This window comes from Pithys albifrons, chromosome 10 (assembly GCF_047495875.1).
Source record: "Pithys albifrons albifrons isolate INPA30051 chromosome 10, PitAlb_v1, whole genome shotgun sequence".
In the NCBI taxonomy this organism is placed as follows: Eukaryota; Metazoa; Chordata; class Aves; order Passeriformes; family Thamnophilidae; genus Pithys; species Pithys albifrons.
Window position 1 is genome coordinate 6,694,996 of NC_092467.1, and position 20,771 is coordinate 6,715,766.

Sequence of the window (20,771 nt, forward strand, 5' to 3'; positions counted from 1 at the left end):
GAAGGAAAAAGTCGTGGCTGATCTGAGGAGGCCAAGGTCACCTTGAGGGCCCTGCCCTGGCTGCCACCCCTGTCACATCCTGACTTCAGGTGCTTCTGCAAGGAGCAGCCAAGGAACAGCAGGGAGGAGCTGCAGGTGTCAAAGGCTTCACAAAAATCCAAGTATTTAACATCCCTCTGTCCTTATAACCATCCAGACCCTTCATCATGGGAGACAATCAGGGCTGAGGGACTGCCCTTTCCACAGAGGCAAAAGCATCATGAAACTGGTGGCGACAGTGTGACAAAATTAAGGCTGTCACTTCAACCTCTGGGAGTTTTTGGTTCTTAAAAAGCCATTTGGCAGGAAAATTTACTGGTCATCACAAAACTGTTATAGAAAAAGGTTCTTGATATTATGTTGATTCTTTTTCCTTTAGCAAAACACAAAGTCATGGGATGGGAGCTGAAATTGTGACCTAACAAATCTGCTGTTTTCTAACTCAAATTTGAAGGAGGATTTTATTTAAATACAATTTATTTAAATTTTTTTTCTCTCAATCTACAGAAGAATCAACAGTGAGTAGGTGGATTACAAAGGACATGCCATGGAAATATTCACACAAGGTAATACTTTGGTAATACTTCAGTAACTTTCTTTGGAAACTTTCGAATCAAGTGATACTTGTAGCTGGAGTTCCCCTGCTCAGAAATCATGTGAACTGCATGGATGACTTGGCAGTACTTTAAAACCTCCTAATGTGGTGTTTGTTACATCCTCTTTTATTTTTGCTTTAGAAAATGTTGCTCAATGTGTGTGTTCTTTTAGGTCTGAAAAGAATAACAGTATTTACTGTTGGTATAAGAGGAAGTGTGCATAACTTACCTCCCAAATATTCACTTCTGGGTGAAAATGAAATATTTACAGTGTGTTGGGAAAGAATTATAATAGTTTTTATTCTGAAATGTATGTACAGAGAAGGCAGTCACAGAGGAGAAGGCTGAGGGGCACTTCCGTCACTCAGCTTCCTGTTGGAGTGCCCAGAACACACACACACACTCCATTTAAGAGCCTGCAAAACAAGTAACATCACAAATGTGAGATGAAATTACTCCCATTACAGGTGTCAGTATCATCTTCTTCAATCCTGGCTCTTTTAGTGTGTAGAAATCCTTCAGCACCAGTACAGTTTGGGGGCTGATCTACTAGAGAAGACCTCAGTTGAGAAGGACCTGGGAGTATTGGTGGATGCTGAGTTGTCCATGAGCTGGCAGTGTGTTCTTGCTGCCAGGAGGCCCAGTGGGATCCTGGGGTGCATCAGGAAGAGTGGCCAGCAGATCAGGAGAACCATTCCTGCCCCTCTGCTTGGCCCTAGTGAGGCCACACCTGCAGTGCTGTGTCCAGTTCTGGGCTCCTCAGTACAAGGACAAGTTGCTACTGGAGAGGGTCCAGTGGAGGCCACAAAGATGATTTGGGGTCTGGAGAATCATGTTTATGAGGAGAGACTGTGGGACCTGGGCCTGGTTAGTCTGGAGAGGAGAAGACTGAGAGGGGATCTCATTAATGCACATAAATATCTCAAAGGCAGGTGCCAAGGGGATGGTGCCAGACTCTGTTCAGTGGTGCCCAGCAACAGGACAAGGAGTAATGGCCATAAACTAAAACACAAGAAGCTCCACTCACCATGAGGAAACCTTTATGTTGAGGCTGGCAGAGCCCTGGAACAGCTGCCCAGGGAGGTGGTGGAGTCTTTTTCTTTGGAGACATTCCAAACCCACCTGGAGGTGTCCCTGTGTCACCTGTTTTAGGTAACCCTGCCTTGGATTGGATGATGTCCAGAGGTCCCGTCCAACACTAATAATTCTGTGATTCTATGAATTTGTAAAAGGGCCTCTTTTTGCTTAGCAACTCATTTCCAAACTGATCCTGCACTGCTCAGTGTCCCAGTGAGCATCTCTGTGGTGGTTCAGAAAATGTGTGTTAGTAAGATAAGAAGGTGCTACTTCTTTGCTTAGCAACATCCCAGAAACACAGAACAGCCCAAGCTGGTCCAAACTTCCAAGGCAAAAAGAATCTAGAGATTATCTATTATCCTGTCCAACTGCATCTTGGGGAGAGGCTGAAGGAGCTGGGGGTGTTTAGCCTGGAGAAGAGGAGGCTCAGAGGTGACCTCAGCACTGTCTAGAACTACCTGAAGGGAAGTTCTGGCCAGGTGGGGGTTGGTCTCTTCTCCCAGGCACTCAGCAATAGGACGAGGGGGCACGATGGGCTCAAGCTCTGCCAGGGGAAATTGAAGTTGGAGTGCAGAAAAAACTTCTTTGCAGAGAGAGTGCTCAGGCATTGGAATGGGCTGCCCAGAGAGGGGGTGGATTCCCCATCCCTGGAGGTTTTTCGACTGAGATTGGCCGTGGCACTGAGTGCCATGATCTGGTAAAGGGACTGGAGTTGGACCAAGGGTTGGGCTTGATGATCTTGGAGGTCTTTTCCAACCCAATCAATTTTATGATTCTATGCTCTTGAAAACCTCCAGTGACAGGAACTCTACCACAGTCCTGGGTAAAAATTCTTTAAGATTGCAATCAAATGGTTGGACACTGGAACAGGCTTCCCAGGGCAGTGGTCACAAGAGTCTGCCAGAGCTCAGGAAGTGTTTGGACAACACTCTCAGGCACCGGGTGGGATTGCTGGGGATAGTTCAGTGCAGGGCCAGGATTTGGACTCAAATGATCCTTGTGGGTCCCTTCCAACTCAGCACATTCTGTGATTTTTAAAATCCCTTTTTACCAGTAATGCATCTGAACAAACAAGGGAAGAAAAGCAAAATGTGATTTCTGCTGAGATACTCTGGATCCGATTAAACAGAACAATTTCCGCACTGGGGAACGCACATTTCATGCTCCACGTGCCAGAGGATCTTGCCTTCCTCAAAGTACCTTTTAGTCTCCTCTCTACACCTTTTAGTGCTTATTTTACGCCCCGCCAGAGGCCCGAGCGGCTGCTCGGTCTGTTCCCCGGCCCGGCGGGCGCGAGGCCGCGGCCGGCCCGCATTCTTTTCACTGGGGGGCGGCAGCGCGGGCCGGGCCGGGCGCTGCGCGGGCCGCTCGGCCGGTGCCCGTCCCGACCCCGGAGCGGATCCCGGGGTGTCCCGAGACTAACGGGCCATGGCGGACGGGCCGCACTGCCCGGTGACGCCGCGGCCCCCGCTCCGCGCGCGGGCGGAAGCGGCCAAGCCCAGGCCCGGCCCCGGCGCCGGTCCCGCCCCGCGGGAAGTGAGGCCTGCGGAGCCGCCCCCGCCGCGGGAGAGCGGCGGCCGCGCCGGGCGGGGCAGGCCGCGGGGGCGAGGCCGGGGCAGGGGCCGGTGGCGCGGCGGGATGTTGGGCGGCGGCGAGGACAAGGCGGCCCCGGCGGACGGTGCCGGCGAGTCCCCGGCGGGCGAGGCCGGGCTGCGGCGGCGGCAGAGGCAGAGCCCGCGGCGGGCGGAGAGGCCCGACGGGCCCGCGGACGAGGTGGACAGCGCGGCCGGGCCCGACACGCCGCACGGTGAGCGGGGCGGGCGGGCGCAGCGCCCCTCCATGGATGGATCCTGCGGTTGGGGGTGCGGGGCGATGCGCGGAGCGGGGCGGGCGGGGCGCTCCGCAGGTCCCCCCGGGCGGGGCGGGCGGTGTTGGGACGGGATTGCCCCCGGGAAGCACCGCGGGAACCCAGGGAGGCTGAACACGTACTGTTGGAGGTCAGGAGCCTTGGGTGGGCTCCAGCCGAGCTGCGCGGACGCGCCCCTCACTCGTTTCTCGTTTCAGGGTTAGAGCATCCCTTTGGGACCCCAGAATCCTTGACGCGACCCCCTATCAGGTCGTACAGGTCGCCAGGTAGGCTCATGCTCCGCAGGGTATTGTCCGTGCCTTTGGCAAGGGGGCTGCAGTGCCCAAAACTTGAGGATATGGAGTTTATTGGGTTTTAGTTCCTTGGCAGGTGACTGTTTTCCTAGTGCATCACTTGGAACAACGTTCTATCACACCATTAAAATGGGGAGTAACTGATTTTACTAACGGTGCTTGGGCTTGAAATTATGGATTTACATGAGATATCCTGAGCTACAGAAGTAGATCCCTGTGCAGAGGCAGCAGCAGAGCTCAGGAGGAGGTATAGCTGGGCTTGGCTGTCCTTCCTTTAGAATCATAGAATTAGTTGGGTTGGAAGAGACCTCCAAGATCATCAAGTCCAACCCTTGGTCCAACTCCAGTCCCTTTACCAGATCATGGCGCTCAGGGCCATGGCCAATCTCAGTTGAAAAACCTCCAGGGATGGGGAATCCACCCCCTCTCTGGGCAGCCCATTCCAATGCCTGAGCACTCTCTCTGCAAAGAATTTTTTTCTGATCTCCAATTTCCCCTGGCAGAGCTTGAGCCCATCGTGCCCCCTTGTCCTATTGCTGAGTGCCTGGGAGAAGAGACCAACCCCCACCTGGCCAGAACTTCCCTTCAGGGAGTTCCAGACAGTGCTGAGGTCACCTCTGAGCCTCCTCTTCTCCAGGCTAAACACCCCCAGCTCCCTCAGCCTCTCCCCACAGCACTTGTGCTCCAGTCCCTTCTCCAGCCTCGTTGCTCTTCTCTGGCCCTGCTCCAGCCACTCAATCTCTTTCCTGAACTGGGGGGCCCAGAACTGAACACAACACTCAAGGTGTGGCCTCCCCAAGGCAGAGTCCAGGGGAAGGGTCACTGCCCTGGGCCTGCTGGCCACGCTATTCTTAGGGCACCAAAAGCCTCTTTTGAGGCTGTCCTTTTTCTCCTGGACACTGGGCTGGATGAGCTGCTGTGTCAGTGCTGTGGGGCACCTTCTTGTTGCTTTAGTTGATGAAACCTGTGTCTTTGTAAAAACTTCAGAGAGTTACTAACTCTATGCGGTGCAGTCATGTGGCTTTAGCCCGTCATCCCATCAGACAACTGTGAGTGAACTGTACTTCCTTCCCTTGTACTCCATTTTGGAGTGCGTACAGTGTTATCAGTGTGTGGCACTGCCCAGGGATGAGCTGGGCTAGTCAGGAACTGCTCTCCATTCCGTCTGTGTTCCTGTCCACCTGCTCTTGCTACTGTTCATTATACAGACTATCACAGACTTTTCTGAGTTGAGAGGGACCCTCAAGGATCATCGAGTCCAACTCTTAAGTCAATGGCCCACACAGGGGATTGGACCCATGACCTTGGCATTATTACAACCAAGTTTTAACCAGCTGAGCTAACTGACCTTGGTTATGTGGCACTGCCCTTAAAAAAGGGCTGCCAACATCCTGCTTCAGAAGCAGGATTTCCAGGAGGCATGGAAAAACCTGAACTTGAGGAAGGATAAGCAAGGTTATGAGTGTTTTTTTGGAAAAGTATAAAGGTTTATCTGTGGAAAAAAGATGTGACAAGCTGTTGCTCCCACGTGGTGGATAACAGGGTACTAAGAGGCTTAGTGTTTTAAACAGTGCTTTAGGTTTTTTGTTGAGATGAGTGTTGTTTTTTAATTAGATATCTCAAAAAACAAGGCTGGGGGGAGAAGTCCTGCCCCCTCCTCCCGAGCTCTTGGCAGCTGTGTTGGATTAGAGTCACAACAGGTGTAAAAGTGTGATAGGAGACCCTATTTGTTTCTGCAGAAGCAGAGAAGGAGTTCTCCCTCACTGTCCTCCCACTGCTGTAGTATTGTGGTTTTCCTGCAGAGTTTAGGGGATAGTCTGTGAGGCAGAGGGACAAGCGAGGTGGGTTTTTATGGGAACATAATTGTCCTGTTTTCCTGAGAACAAAATGGAAGCAAAACCACAACTTGAGAAACTGGTTTTTGGCTTTTGTGTAGAGGTTTCAAATGCAGATCAGGGAACTTCTAGAGCTGAAAAAGTTTGAGAGCCTACAGGCCCTGTCTTGAATCAGGCAGCTTCTAGATCAGTGAGCTGCAAATACCATCTCTGGGTAAGTTGTCTGAAAATATGCAAATAGAGCATATGAGTTAAAGGCAGGCACTGGGTGTTTTTGGCACTGCAGTTTGTGTTGTCTGCAGTGCTGTGGAACAACTTTGCAGCAAATGCATCTCAGGCTTATCTCTGTTGAAAAAGACTGAGCCCACAGGGATAGACAGGCACTAGACTTAAAATAGCGGCTTTATATTTTGGGTTATAAACCTGTAGTTTGTGAGCTCAGAGGTTGCTGATCCCTTTGATGAACCTGGGGTATGAAATGGAGAGAGTAAGAGGGTCACTCTCTCTTGTCAGGTGGCTGGCCAGTAGATTTATGGTGGGTTGAAAAAAATCTCACTAAACTGCCTGGGAGGCAGGAATGAGCCATTGGGTTGGAGGCTTCAGGCCTTGTCAAGACAGAACAGGCATGTCTGGACTGGAATTACATATATTTCCAGGAAAGTTAAACTTTATGAAGGAGTTTGCTTGCTGTTGGTGATACCCACTGGTACAGAAGGTGCTGGTTCACAACCTGCCTTCATGAGAGAAAAGCTGTGTGTAGATAAACCTTCCTTTGTACAACAACTTCTAAGAACTCTTTGAGACAGCAACTCCTGATTGATGCAAAGAAGGGGAGAAGAATTGAAAAGCAGAGACTGCACTGAGTAGCCCTCTTTAAAGTCAGGGATCTGTCTGGTCTTCTGGTCACCACTACTGGTGAGTTTCCTTGCAAAACTTCGGTACACAGTGAAATATTATGGGTATGTTGTTTGGCATTTCTGAAAATCAAGTAATTTAGTGAGTATCTTCATAGGACAAAAAGACAATAGGACAAGGGGGCACAGGCTTAAGCTCTGCCAGGCAAAATTGAAGTTGGAGAGCAGAAAAAACTTCTTTCCAGAGAGAGTGCTCAGGCATTGGAATGGGCTGCCCAGAGAGGGGGTGGATTCCCCATCCCTGGAGGTTTTTCAACTGAGTTTGGCCGTGGCCCTGAGTGCCATGATCTGGTAAAGGGACTGGAGTTGGACCAAGGGTTGGACTTGATGATCTCGGAGGTCTTTTCCAACCCGATCCATTCTATGATTCTGTGATTCTTAGCTTTGTGTGAAATTCATCAACAGCTTTATAGGGTGATTTGAAAATACAGTGTCTCAGTCACTGTGTGCAGTTACTTTACTGTTGCATCTCTGATCTTAGTTTAGAACGTGCAGTTTTCTCCCATTTTTTGCCATTTGAGTGTGTTTGGCAGTTTTGTTTTTTCTCCTTTCTGTGTTTCACATACACTGGCGTGCTAAACCTGCCAGAACACATCAGGAAAAAAGGCTGTTTTCTTTCTTGAAGTTGCTAAACACTAGGTGGCAAGCTGTGCATTGCCCTTGACGTGTGGTAAAAGAGCTACAGAAACACATCAAGCCCTGGGAGAACCCTGGACTGTTTAGAGAATAAAAGGGCCAAGTGTGAATGGCAGAGAGAAAATGTTTTAACAGTTGTAGTTTTTCTGTTTTCTCTGCTGATGCCCTTCAGCTTGATCATTGCACCTTGGTCTCTGTTCCACAATTGTATTACAGCTTTTATTCTATGCATGAACTTTTTTCACAGCCCTTTGAATTTTAGAAACCAAAACCACGTGGTTGCACTTTATCCTTTAAAACCTCTTTTCCTGTTGTTCTGCTTCTGAGTGGCTTCCCAGGCCTGGCCCTTGCTCTGACTCCTGACATCTTTTAGGGCTTTACTATTTCTAGTTACCTGGACTAAGCTGAATGTAATTTGGAAAACAATCTCAAGGTGTTTGTTTAGATTGTTCCCAGCTACCTGAGTGGGTTAGATCAGGATCATGGATACACCAGGTTGCCTTTATGATTAATGAAAGAGACTCAACCTAAACAATGGCTTGGATTACATAAAAAGGGGGTTTATGTTTATGTTCTATATTTGCTTCTCTCTCTTTTCCTCTTTGCCTGATACTAGATAAGACACCACAGTTATGTTTGTAGTTGTGAGCCCAAAGCTGTGAGAAAAACTCTCCATACTTTCACGATGTGTATTTACACTGAATCTTTTTAGTGTGGGGCATTTCATGGCTTAAAACCTCATGTTTTTAAGCCAAGGATTCCTAAAAATAAAAAAAAAAACAAAAACAAACAAACAAAAAAGTGTGGTGGTGTAGACAGCTCTATTTGTAGTGAATTCAAATTTACTATAAGCTGTTCAAGACTTAGTTGCTTTTATTTACATTGGAAGAATGTCACTCTTCTCCTCTTGGCAGGTCACAGCTTGAAAAATCACTGTTTTAGATCATAGACATTAGAACTGTCTTGATCCTTTGGATTTATGATGTTCCCAATCCTCTTTTTGTTCATTTTTGCCTCCTGATAGGTGGTTCTGTGACTAACTCTGAAGAGACTCCAGCAAAGGAAAAAGCAAAGGTTTATGATAACAATGAAACCGAGAAACCAGCAAGGCACCAACCAAACATTTATACAGCATTAAAAGGTAACACATTTTCCAAGTACCTTTTTCAAGATGTAACAAATGATTGCTTGAATGTGCTAAAATGATGATCTTTCATTTCTGTTAGAAGAGGAGGAGTTGTCAAGCCAAAAGCTGATTGGATGAAAAAGTTTTTTTAAAAAAGTTTCATTTTCAGGCTGTACTCCTGCCTGAGCCAAAGTAAAACTGATTGTGGCATGATGGGAATCTGCTTGGGTGTAGAACCTTAATGTTCAAGGAAATGCAGATTACACCTTTGATAAACACACGGCTGTCTGGTGTTTGAAAAAGCAAAACAAAACCATGAGTTCTGGCCAGGTGGGGGTTGGTCTCTTCTCCCAGGCACTCAGCAACAGGACAAGGGGGCACGATGGGCTCAAGCTCTGCCAGGAAATTGAAGTTGGAGAGCAGAAAAAAATTCTTTGCAGAGAGAGTGCTCAGGCATTGGAATGGGCTGCCCAGAGAGGGGGTGGATTCCCCATCCCTGGAGGTTTTTCAACTGAGATTGGCTGTGGCACTGAGTGCCATGATCTGGTAAAGGGACTGGAGTTGGACCAAGGGTTGGACTTGATGATCTGGGAGGTCTTTTCCTACCCAGTCCATTCTATGATTCTAATATCTTACCTCCTTCAAAAACTCTTTTGAGAGTGGATCTTTAATTGCATCAGGCAAAGATAAAAAGACTTCTCTTTCTATAAAGATGCATTACCTTTGACTTAAAGCAGGGAAAGGCTGAGTAACCAAGTGAATTCCAAGTGAGGGAGCACTTTGTCTATAGCTCAGAGAGTCTTCTGAATTTGTGTTACAGAAGCAAAGGGGAGATTCAATGAGGGGAAAAATGGGGTAATTTGTAGCAGAGCAGGAGGCTACTACAGGTGGTTTGGATACTGGGTAAGGGAGGTTTTTAGGAGTTGCTAAGGCAGCCAAGGTCATGTTTGCCATGGTCCCCACAGGTCTGATCTCAGTGTTGTTAAGGTGCTTTACTGTCTTTATTTTTTCTTCTTTTTGAATAGTGTTAGTTTCATAGAAAGAGCTAAGTCTGTATGGCTGGTCTGTCTGATTCTGACCTCTGATGTGGTGACCAACTCTGTCCATTTGTGCTTTGGTTTCAGAAATAAAGACTGACTTCCTTGAGAAAAATCAAGAGGACTACTCAACTTCTACAACACAGAGTAAGCAAAGAAGAACAGATACTTAGTCTTTCCCTGTAATTAAGTGAAAAAATTAGAATTATTTTTCTTTCCTCTGCTTCTGGTTTTTCTTGTGCCCTGGGACACTGTCTGGGAAGATGGAAAGGGACCCTGGAGGCAGATTCAAATGGAAGCTGGAGAAGGCAGCACACTCCAGTCATAGCCCTTCTGTGAGGTTATTCAATTCCTGACCACAGAAAATGCCCCATTCTTCTTTTTTTATTATTTTTTTCTGTCTAGGTTAGGAAATGGAGTTGACTCATGGAACTGTAAGTGCAGAGCATGGACTGCTGGTGTTGTGGGGCTGAGCTGAGGAAGGGAACAAACCCTTCACCTTTGGTGGCAGTGAATGTCAGTTTGTACACAGCAACACCTTTTATCCTCTCTCTGAGACAGGGTAGCTTGATATGGTTGAATTAGTTGTCATATACTCTGGGAAAGGAGCATTTTTCTTTGCTGGCAAAATCCAGTCTGGTCATCTAATGACCAACTCCTTGTGCAAACATTTGGTTGTTTATGTCACAGAATCACAGACTATTCTGAGTTGGGATTGACCACAGGGATCATTGAGTCCACCTCTCAAGTCAGTGGCCCACACAGTGGATTGAACCCATGACCTTGTTATTATTACAACCAAGTTTTAACCAACTGACCTGATCTCAGGGTATATGGGTTTATTGGTTCTGGGTTTTTGAGTTTTTTGTTTGTTTGTTTGCTGGTTTTTGTCCTATTCTAAGAGTACTTAGAAGAAGAAGAAAAATGTTCTGAATCCCTGGTGCTTGTTTCTGTCCTCAACAGTATAGGTAAAGTCTTGTAAATCAGAATTCAGCCTGGAGAAGCTGGAGGGGTTGTACAGGTTTTTGTTTCTTTTTGGTTTGGGTTGTTGTTGTTTTAAAACCATGGCGCCTTCAGGAAGAGCAGCTCGTCTTGTGGTGGCTGCACATCTGTAACTGCCTCTGAAAAATGAGCTGAGGCAGGAAGTTCTTGCTGGTCTGGTCCTCTTTGTTTCTTGTCTCAGAGGTAATCGGTGCTGCAGGAGTGGCGGGTTGTGTGTTGGGGCAAGGACCTTGGAAGAACACTGGAGACTCTGAAAGCTCTAAGGTTGCTGCAGAATTTACACTTTTTTGAGTCAGGAAAACCAAATAATTTGCTTGGCCTTTGTGCAAATTGTGTTGTAAATAAAGCAAGATTCTTAGGCAGGGTAGGGTCTGGTTTTGGAGCGTTTATTGAGTTGTTTTTTCCTTCAGAGTAAGTTCCAGCTGTCTCCTAAATATGAAACCCAGTCTCTGCAAACAGGGCTTCATTGTGCAGCACTGAAGAATGGAGGTGATTCTGATCTGTTCACTGTTAGAAGACTGAGATAAGCTGATCCAGAGACAAGTTCTGTGGCTGTGCCCTTTTGGGGTGGGGGTTGAAATTACAGAATAGTGCAGTTCATTAAGCCAGTTAAGCTCCAGCTTAAACCAGAGCTGCTTTTAGCACCTTCTACGATTACATTCGTACATAAACAAGGTTATAGAATTTATTTCAGTGCCTTTAAATAACTGCTGTGGGGTATGTTTGTTCAATTTATTCTCAATAGTGCCATTGACAGTGTCTTGATTTGGTTATGTATTATTAAAGAGCTCTCAGCTTCGAACCAGTTGCTGTTGTTCACAAGGAGCCAGAAATTCTCATGTCTTTTTAATTAACTGGCTAAATACAGACAACATGCTGACCACTAATTGCACTGTATATATTCATACCACTCTCTCGGGAAAGTTGTTCATAACACTTTTATGGATAATGCCTCTTGTCCATTGCTGTCTGGGCCCATTTAAATAAATAGACCAAAAGTATATTGTGAAGTTGAAAGCTTGCATTTTGCTTTAAAAGCACAATTCATCTCCAGAAAGTGACTGCTGATGAAGCAGGTCTGCAACCCAAGCTACATGGAGAGGGAAAATAAAAGACTCTGCATTTAACATATTGGGGTTTTTGCTACTTACATCTTATATTATGTTGGTCTTCTAATATGTCTGTTAATTTGAGTTTCCATTTTCATGTCCCTCAAATTCTAGAGCAAAATGAGGGAAACTTGATTGGGACATGGCATCCTTGTGCAGAAAATAACAGGTTGTTAAACCCCTGCCATTTTGTCACCTTGAAATCTGTTTTTATTTGTGTAATTTTTCAAGAGATAAAAGTCTTTGGGGGCTTATATGTTGTAGGCTGAGGACTTGGTGGGTTTTATGCAAGATTGTCAGGGTGTCTTGAGAACTGGCATTTGGCAAATAGATGGAGAGTTGGTTGTAATTGTTGTCTTTGTATTTTTCTCATGTTCCTTTCTTGATTCTTTAACAGGCAGAAGTAAATCTCGGTATCAGTCTGGTACAGGGAAGCAGTCACAGCCTTTAGCCAAAAGTAAGAGACTTCTGCTTTCACTTCTGTTTTATTCTTGTGTTACATTTAACCATTTTCATGCCTCCCCAAGGATTACAGTTCCTGGAAACTGGTGTTAAACCCAGGGTCCTTGCCAGAAAAGGGCAGGAAGGAAGGGAGAGTGTTGTAACATTTTCACCTGAATTTAAGGTCTTCCCTCTTTAATGTTTACAAGATTAAAACAGAGGGAGGCCTCTTGGTGGTATTTAACCATTGTTGTGTTGCTATCCTGGTAAAAGTTAGGGTATGAAAAGGTAGCATAAGGAATACAGTTCTTCCTGTTTCCAGGAAGATTGGTGTATTTTGTCACTAATTTTACTGGGAACAGAATCAAGCCTTTTGCTTGTGGTACCTGAAACAATTATTAATTTAACTGTCCCAATACAAACCCAAATCTAAGTAGCTGATATTGGGTGTGTTTCCTGTGCATGTTTGCTGTGTGTACTCTTTGTGAAACTCACTGATCCAGAGGCCACAGACATTTTCTGATAGTGCTGACCACCAGTCTTGGAGATGCAAATGTTGCTGCAGGAACTGCTTTTATCCTTATGGCAGTGGGAGAGAGAAATAACACAGAAATGTTCTGGTGCTGCAGGTTTTGTACAGGGCATTTTCTGCACAGCCTAAATATAGGAAAGAATGTGACCTTTTTCAGAACCATTTTTAAGCTCTTAGTTTGGATTTGATTATATAGAATGAAGTATTAATAAACTTTAAAAAGAGCTCCTTTTTCAGAAGAATGTCCAATTTGTTACTCAATCTGGAAATGTGTAAAACTGTTCTTTTTTAATGCTGTGACTTCACTAAGTTGCTTAAGAAGTTCAAAATTGTGTTTTGGGTGTTTGTTTCCTTGTTTTTTTTTAAACTAGTACATCTTCTCTATGCTCTTCAACTACTGTACCAGGACATTGAGAATGGGATGGTTTCACTAAATTCCAATGTCTCCTCTTATTTTCCTCTCACTGACTTTTTATGCCTCTTAAATGTCGTTTTCTTGTTTGCTCTCTGTTTCTGTAGATGATGGTGAATCACAGAGTGGGTTTCACAAGGGCCAGACTTTGTTACTGGTTCTGTTAATTAGTGTCCCCTTGCTTTATGTCCTGTGGAGGAATGGAATTCCAAGTCCTTCATATGGAGCTTCAAACAGAGCTGCTGAAGTTCTGCAAACATTTCGAGCCCGGATGAAGGAACTGAAAAACACCTACCAAAGCCAGGACCCCAACGTGTGGAGAAGAGCCCACGTGTTCCTGGAGAAACACCTCAATGCTTCCCATGTGCACCTGGAGCCGGCGATCCTGCTGTTCACAGCTGGCAGGGAAGCTGAGAAGGCACTGAGGTGCCTCAGTAACGAGATTGCTGATGCTTTTGCCTTCTCCCAGAATGCCACCACAATCCAGATCGATGGGGTAGACAAAGCTGTGCTGGACAGTGACGCTGTCAAGCTGGAGGTGGATAATGAGCTCAGCTCTGGGTTCAGTGAAGGCAAGAAGGTGGCAGTGGTGCATCGGTTCGAGCTGCTGCCTGCAGGCTCCACCTTAATCTTCTACAAGTACTGTGACCATGAAAACGCAGCCTTTAAGGATGTGGCCCTCCTGCTGACGGTTCTCCTGGATGAGCAGTCGCTGCAAAAGAGCCTCACCTTTCAAGAAGTGGAGGAGAAAGTCCGGGATTTCCTGTGGGCAAAGTTTACCAGCTCTGATATTCCTAGTTCTTACAATGGCATGGACACAGATAAGCTGAGTGGACTGTGGAGCCGCATATCTCATCTTGTGCTGCCTGTTTGGCCAGAGAAGGGCCTCCCTCTGGAGGGATGCACATAAAAGTTACAGCAGAGTACTTGGGAAAAGAGGAGGACACAAAACGAAATGGATGTTGCAGTGGATGAGCAGGGAAGAACTTGGTGCTGCTGACCTCAGGCAGCAGTGCACAACACAGTCCTTTCTGTGCAGAGACATTCCACCAACTGGGGGGGCTGTTTCTGCTAAAGTAGCTGGGACTTCTCTAAATAAACCACGGAGTGCAAGCAGGGAACTTGCTGGTTGTTGGTGAGTTGTGTTCAGTGGCGTGTTCAGCCTTGGTGTCCTGGGACTGGACACAAGTGTCCCTCAGTGCAGAGTCCCTCATCTGCCTGTGGAGCTTGTCTGTTGGCTTTGCTGTGAGGAGCCTTCTCTGATGGTGCATAAAGCTGGTGTCACATTGGACAAGGTAACAGAGTGCAAATACATCACCTTCATCTTCCAGAGTTGCTTAATCTTCATCTAACCTAAGAAATAAACTGAAAATGATGATCAAGTGATGTGAGTCTAAGCACAAGCTTATTCTTGATCCATCTGATCACAACACAAATGTCAGCTGTCTCTGGGCACTTCTAGAAGGATCTGTGACTGGTAGAGGACCTTTCAGCAAGCATTTTTTCCTTAAATGAGCCTTCCCCAAACTGTTCTGGTGAGTGAGAAAAGCTGAGGTACAAAGGTTTGCTTAAGGTTGGTAGCACTGATATCAGCTAAACAATCCCTCAGCACCTCTTTGCCTGGCTGCTTCCAGGAATTCTCTACTCTTTGTCAAAGTTCTGGAAGTCTTAAATTTTGGAGGGAAACAGTAAAATGTCAGCCCTGTGTGTGTATTATCTCCTTTCCAAACAAAACCCTAGGAAGACATAGGTTATTTCTCATTCTACTAAGATAATTATTTTTGCATCCAGAGACTTTATTTATTTGTGGTACTTGGTATTCCAGAAAAATAACCCTTCCTGTATCTGTGTGTAACCTGCAGCTTGCTGTGTAACCTTCTAGCAAAGAGCAGATTTGCAATGTGCGTTTTTAAAGTGGTTTTTAGTCTCTCATGTCAAGAATTGCTCACACCAGATTAAAAACATGTACCTGTTTCTATTGTAAGTACTTTGTGTAAAAAAAAGAAAAAAGAAAAAAAAGAATTGCAGCACTTCCATGTCATTGCTGTTACTTTATGCTCTAAACTATTTGTGTACATTTGGTTTGAGGGAACATGTGGAGATGCTCCCAAATTAGTAGGATATTTTCTTGTAACAGCTGAGAGATTGGGACCATCCTTCATTCACAAGCCCCTGTTGCAAAAAATCCTTTTTAATCAGGAAAAAAACCTATTGAGAGTTTGGGCTTTTGGCTTCTTTGTGCATGAAAGGATGGGGGTGTTATGGGAATGGACCAAAATCACCTGAAGGATATAAAAGATATAAAAGAGCACAGTTTGGGAGACAGAGCTGTCATCACTTGAACCAGGGGTGGATTTTTTCCCAACTGTTGGGAGGCAGCAATAGATAGTCCTTCCTATTTTAGTGGAAGATACAAAACCAGTAAACAGACATGGAAGTGCTGTTGTTCTGGATGTTTAAGAATAGCTCAGGAAGGAAAAGATGGCATTTACATTTTGAACATTTCACTGGACAAATGTGGTTTTTTTAAAGAAAATAACACCACCAACTGTGATTTATTTCCAAATGTGTCCTGACAGCATATTTGTTTGTATATTATGGAAACTATTTTAGTAATGATTCAAAATAAATATACTTGTTTGTTTTATAAGCTGCTTTAAGATTTGTCCATTGAATTTAAAGTGGTCAGATTTTTTTTTTAATGTGGTTAAGTAATTCATTTTACCTTTAGCCAAATACAGATGCCTAAAATCCAGCCTTGTACAAAACTTAGAACTTTTAAGAAACTTGAGTGGAGTGGTAGACACTGGGATGCAAATCCATCTATTTCATAATATCAGGCCTTTGACAGGGAATGTTTCAGGAAATAGCTGTGAATTGTTTTTTAGTTGGTGTTCTTGTGCTAATTCCCCAGTTCTGATTTCAGCTGGAACTAATGATAAGATATGGTTCACTTGTTTCATTAGCCCAATACAAGAGTCAGCAGCTGACAAAAGGGATGACTTCATTCTTGTTCCACTCCTGGCTGCATGTTCTGTACCTTTGCTGTTGCAATCAGTGCACTGGGAACTGACTGAAGGGACAGACTTACTGAAAAGTAACTTTAAAAAGAGTTATCAAGACTGTCCACCACAGAAAAGGACAAACTTGCAACATGAAGGCAGGAGATTCCATGTTCTCATACAAAAAAACCCCATATTTAATCCAGGTTATTTTCTGTTTCTAAAACTTTCCCTCCCCCCTGCCCTTATGGGTATCAAAGAGCTGTGTTCCTGTTTCAAGAGAAAATAGGCAGGTGCCTGAAAACTCAAGACTTAATGTTGTGCCAGTCAAAGGAGAAACAGTTTGTTGTTGTTGTCAACTGTAGGGAAAGTGGGGCTTATTTCCAAATACATGGTGGGCTGCTTAGTGGGGAAAAATAAGTGAAAAGCCAGATGGTGTGTGCAGTCAGCCCTCCAAAGAGGGGAAAGGCTCAGGGTTAGAACACTCTTGAAGTAGCTGGTCCTTTTGTAGCTGTTTGTGGCTTTGCCCTCAAAAGGCTCTCATTAAATATCCACAGGTACTTAATGCAGATCTGATTAAGCAACTCCTACTCAGCCAGAGGTGAAGAGTAATGTCTGTCTGTGTTGCTCAGAGGTAGCTGATTAACCTCCTTCTTGTATAATTATTTCATTGCCTGCAGCAAACGGAGCTATTTGATGTTTTCCAAACTGTAAAATACTTCAGCTTCTTCCAGAGAAATCTCACTTGTGAAGTTGAAGTGTCCCTGTCTGTCAGCAGATCATGAAATTAAATAGTTTGTGACAGCAGAAATAGAGAGCAAAGACACCAGAGCTGGCCTTGGGACCAAGCAGGGGATGTTCCTTCTTCTGTGGCCTTCAGCACACAGACTGTGGGCAGTACACGAGCTCTGAGGGGGCTGAACCAGCTGCCTGTCAAGCTGCAGACAAAATGCCCTGGGGAGGCCACACCTTGAGTGTTGTGTTCAGTTCTGGGCCCCTCAGTTCAGGAAAGAGATTGAGGGGCTGGAGTGGGGCCAGAGAAGAGCAACGAGGCTGGAGAAGGGACTGGAGCACAAGTGCTGTGGGGAGAGGCTGAGGGAGCTGGGGGTGTTCAGCCTGGAGAAGAGGAGGCTCAGAGGTGACCTCAGCACTGTCTGGAACTGCCTGAAGGGAAGTTCTGGCCAGGTGGGGGTTGGTCTCTTCTCCCAGGCACTCAGCAATAGGACAAGGGGGCACGATGGGCTCAAGCTCTGCCAGGGGAAATTGGAGATCAGAAAAAAATTCTTTGCAGAGAGTGCTCAGGCATTGGAATGGGGTGCCCAGAGAGGGGGTGGATTCCCCATCCCTGGAGGTTTTTCAAGTGAGATTGGCCGTGGCACTGAGTGCCATGATCTGGTAAAGGGACTGGAGTTGGACCAAGGGTTGGACTTGATGATCTCGGAGGTCTTTTCCAACCTAATCTATTCTATGATTCTCAGCACTCTGCAAACTGGACTGGAAAACACAGTCAAACAAACTGCTCCTTAGGCTGTGGACAGACAGACCTGCACTGGTGAGAGGGAAGATGGAGTGGAAGATGGAGTGGGCCCCCTTCTCCTGCCCCTCCTGCTGTCACCTCTGGGCACCTGGAGGATGGGAATACCCTTATTGCCTTGAGCAGTGCATGTGAAGTACCCAGAATGATGCACTGCCCATCTGTTGTTACCTTCCCTCTCACACCCTGCTCTGAGTCACGCTGGTGCTGAGCAGACTTCGGAGCACGCTGAGCAGGTTTGGTAAAAGGAATAAGCTTTTCCCCCTGTTTTTTCACAGCAACAAGAGCATATTTTCATTTTGTTGCTAATTAAAAATATTTGTGGTTTTCCTATTCTTCTTTTTACCAAAATATATTTCTTTTGAACTTGCAGTTCAGCTCAAACTGAGTGCAAAAGGCAAGGTGAGAGCTCCAAGTCAAGGTAGGCAGCAAAGTGTTTGCTGTGTAGGACTTTGCTCCATGAACCATCTCCAGTGTGATGCCAGCAGGGCATATTTAGGAAAAAGAATCTGGTTTTGGAGGGTGTAATACATGAACAACTTGCCAAATTCTGTGCCAGGACCCTGTGGCACAGCTGGGAAACTAAAAGAAATCTGAAGGGATGCCTTTGTTTTATAAGAGAACAATTTTTCATGTGTTGTTTCTGCTGTCAGATGAACTGCACAATTGTAGGAGTACAGAGGAGGAGGGAGCTGTCTGCTCCTCACAGCTGTCCTGTGTCCTGGTTTATTGTCAGCTCCTGACAGCTGGATTTATAACTGAATGCCTGGAAAATCTCATTCCATGTCCAACAGGTGGGAGCCCCCTTCCCCAAATTCCTCCCTGGCTCTTGGGAGCCATGTCAGTCAGGGGGAGGGTGAGGGAGTGTGGGGGGCTGGAGCTGCTCTTTGGGCTGCAGTGACCACCTGCCCCTTCCTAATTTTAGAAGGGGTGTGCAAGAGTGGTGTGGGGTGGAAAACTTTCCAAACCTCTCTCTTAAAGCTGCTGTAACGGAGTTAATGAAAGATGAGAATGTGGGTCCTTGCTTTTAACTCACTCTGTGTTTCCATCCACCCCTTCCAGCGTTGGGGCAGTGCTGGCTGTGGGTCCCTCTGCACTTTAGGGAGCTCATCAAACTGGATCTGTTCAATCCCTCCTCTCAGCTGTGGCTGTTTGCAGGTAAACAGTTTATTTCTAATTGTGGAGAATTTCACAAGATTACTGCATTTTCTGTAAGAATGTCTTTCTTCTTCAGTGATATTTGCTTTCCACTCATTGCTAGGGAATCTCTGAAAAAGTAAGATAAAGTCTTGCAGATACAGAGAATAAATAGAAGCAAAACCAGTATACAAACATTGCCTTTTAATTTATTTATTTGACTGACTGAAACCAAATGATTTCCATGTTTGAGAAAGTCCTAATGTGATTCTCTGAAGGGGAGGAGAGTGAAACCAGACGAGCTGCTTCCAAGCAGAAAAGAGAAACTATGTTTAAAAGCATAATTAAAGAGCCAGTGCATTACGAAAGTGCTGAATAATTCAAACAGGCTGCCAGTCCAGCAATATTAAGCAGTAAATTTAAGCAAACACCATGTGATGATAGAGAATAATAATTTAATTTAACCTAGTCAGCAATCAGGGCTCCCATACATTGCTGTAATGCTGTTTCCATTGTCTGAAATGGTCAGTACTTTGGGAGCTGCAGGTTTGCCCCTTGAGGACTCGGGAGCGAATTTGGTGCTACTTTATCACTTTTTGCCATTGGAGCTGTGCTTGTCTTTTGGTGGTCATCTATTTTTTTTCCCAAAACAAAATCTTTATCAAAGGTTTAATCACTGGCATCTGGAGCTTACCCCTTGTTTCAAAGGAGGGGGGGTGCTTATGATGGAAAATGTTCTCTGTAATTAGTTTGTATATGCAAAAGAGCCAAATTAAGGTTAAATGAGTATCCTGTAGTTGTGACATGATTAAGTTCTACGTTGCCTAACCTTCATAACTAATCTCTCAGTGTTTAAGGTGTTTTCCTGTGGTGTTCCCATACCAGGAGAGGTTATGTAAAAGTAGTTTAATCCCTTTTAGTGAAGGAAAAAAAGAGAAATAAAAAGATACAGTAGTTTTTGGGGTAGACAACTCTCCACCCCTGCAGTCCCCCAGGAAATCTGGCAGCAAACCATCACACTAATGACTGGAGACCAGGCTGGGGAAGTTGCAGACAGGCCCTGAAGGGAACATTCCCAAAATAACTGTAGGAAGAAATTCTTTTTTTCCTATTCTAATGACTTTCCTTCTTTGGTGGAAAGGATTTTGCTATAGCTGGATAACATCTTGGAGCTATTTCTGAAACGTGGCTGGGTTTAATGCATCTTTGGGGTGGAATCTGTATGATAGAAGTCAGTAATACTAACAAATTCTTCAGGGTTTATAATGCCTGTTAAAAGTGAAATTAAGCCAGGGCTACTCAGTCATCTCTGTGAAGATTTGCAAGTGTTTATTTAAACTTAAAGTTGGCAACGAGCAGGCTGTAATCAGAGCTGCTTTCATTTGGAAAAAAAAATTTGAATTATATTCCTAAAGATGACTTAACTATGAACACAGATGACTTAAAAGCAGTGCCCCAGTTTCGGCTGGAGCCACCTCAGGATTGCCAAAATCAGCACTGGGTTCCACCAACGCTGCCAAGCCCTGGGCTGGCATCAACACTGAGGTCTCTGCGAATCACAGAGTTGGAAAAGACCTCTGAGATCATCAAGTCCAACCCTTGGTCCAACTCCAGTCCCTTTACCAGATCATGGCACTCAGGGCCACGGCCAATCTCACCTTAAAAACCTCCAGGGATGGGGAATCCACCCCCTCTCTGGGCAGCCCATTCCAATGCCTGAGCACTCTCTCTGCAAAGAAGTTTTTTCTGCTCTCCAACTTCAATTTCCCCTGGCAGAGCTTGAGCCCATCGTACCCCCTTGTCCTATTGCTGAGTGCCTGGGAGAAGAGACCAACCCCCACCTGGCCAGAACTTCCCTTCAGGAAGTTCCAGACAGTGCTGAGGTCACCTCTGAGCCTCCTCTTCTCCAGGCTAAACACCCCCAGCTCCCTCAGCCTCTCCCCACAGCACTTGTGCTCCAGTCCCTTCTCCAGCCTCGTTGCTCTTCTCTGGCCCTGCTCCAGCCCCTCAATCTCTTGCCTCAACTGAGGGGCCCAGAACTGAACACAACACTCAAGGTGTGGCCTCCCCAAGGCAGAGTCCAGGGGAAGGGTCACTGCCCTGGGCCTGCTGGCCACGCTAGTTTTGCTCCAGGCCAGGATCCCATTGGCCTTCTTGGCCACCGGGGCACGCTGGTGGCTCC

The 20,771-nt window shown here is 45.7% G+C and overlaps 1 protein-coding gene across 2 annotated transcripts; it reads left to right on the forward strand.

Annotated features, from left to right (window-relative positions):
* The first annotated feature begins 617 nt into the window (after positions 1–617).
* Positions 618–15,571, forward strand: LOC139676095 (torsin-1A-interacting protein 1-like). 2 transcript variants are annotated; one of them, XM_071564623.1, is made up of 6 exons: positions 618–3,519; positions 3,777–3,845; positions 8,282–8,398; positions 9,508–9,567; positions 11,929–11,988; positions 13,024–15,571. In XM_071564623.1, the coding sequence occupies exons 1-6, from the start codon at positions 3,141–3,143 to the stop codon at positions 13,824–13,826; spliced, it is 1,488 nt and encodes a 495-aa protein (XP_071420724.1). In that variant the 5' UTR covers positions 618–3,140; the 3' UTR covers positions 13,827–15,571. The 2 variants fall into 2 exon arrangements, with proteins under 2 accessions (XP_071420724.1, XP_071420725.1); XM_071564624.1 differs by lacking the exon at positions 3,777–3,845.
* Positions 15,572–20,771: the final 5,200 nt, after the last annotated feature.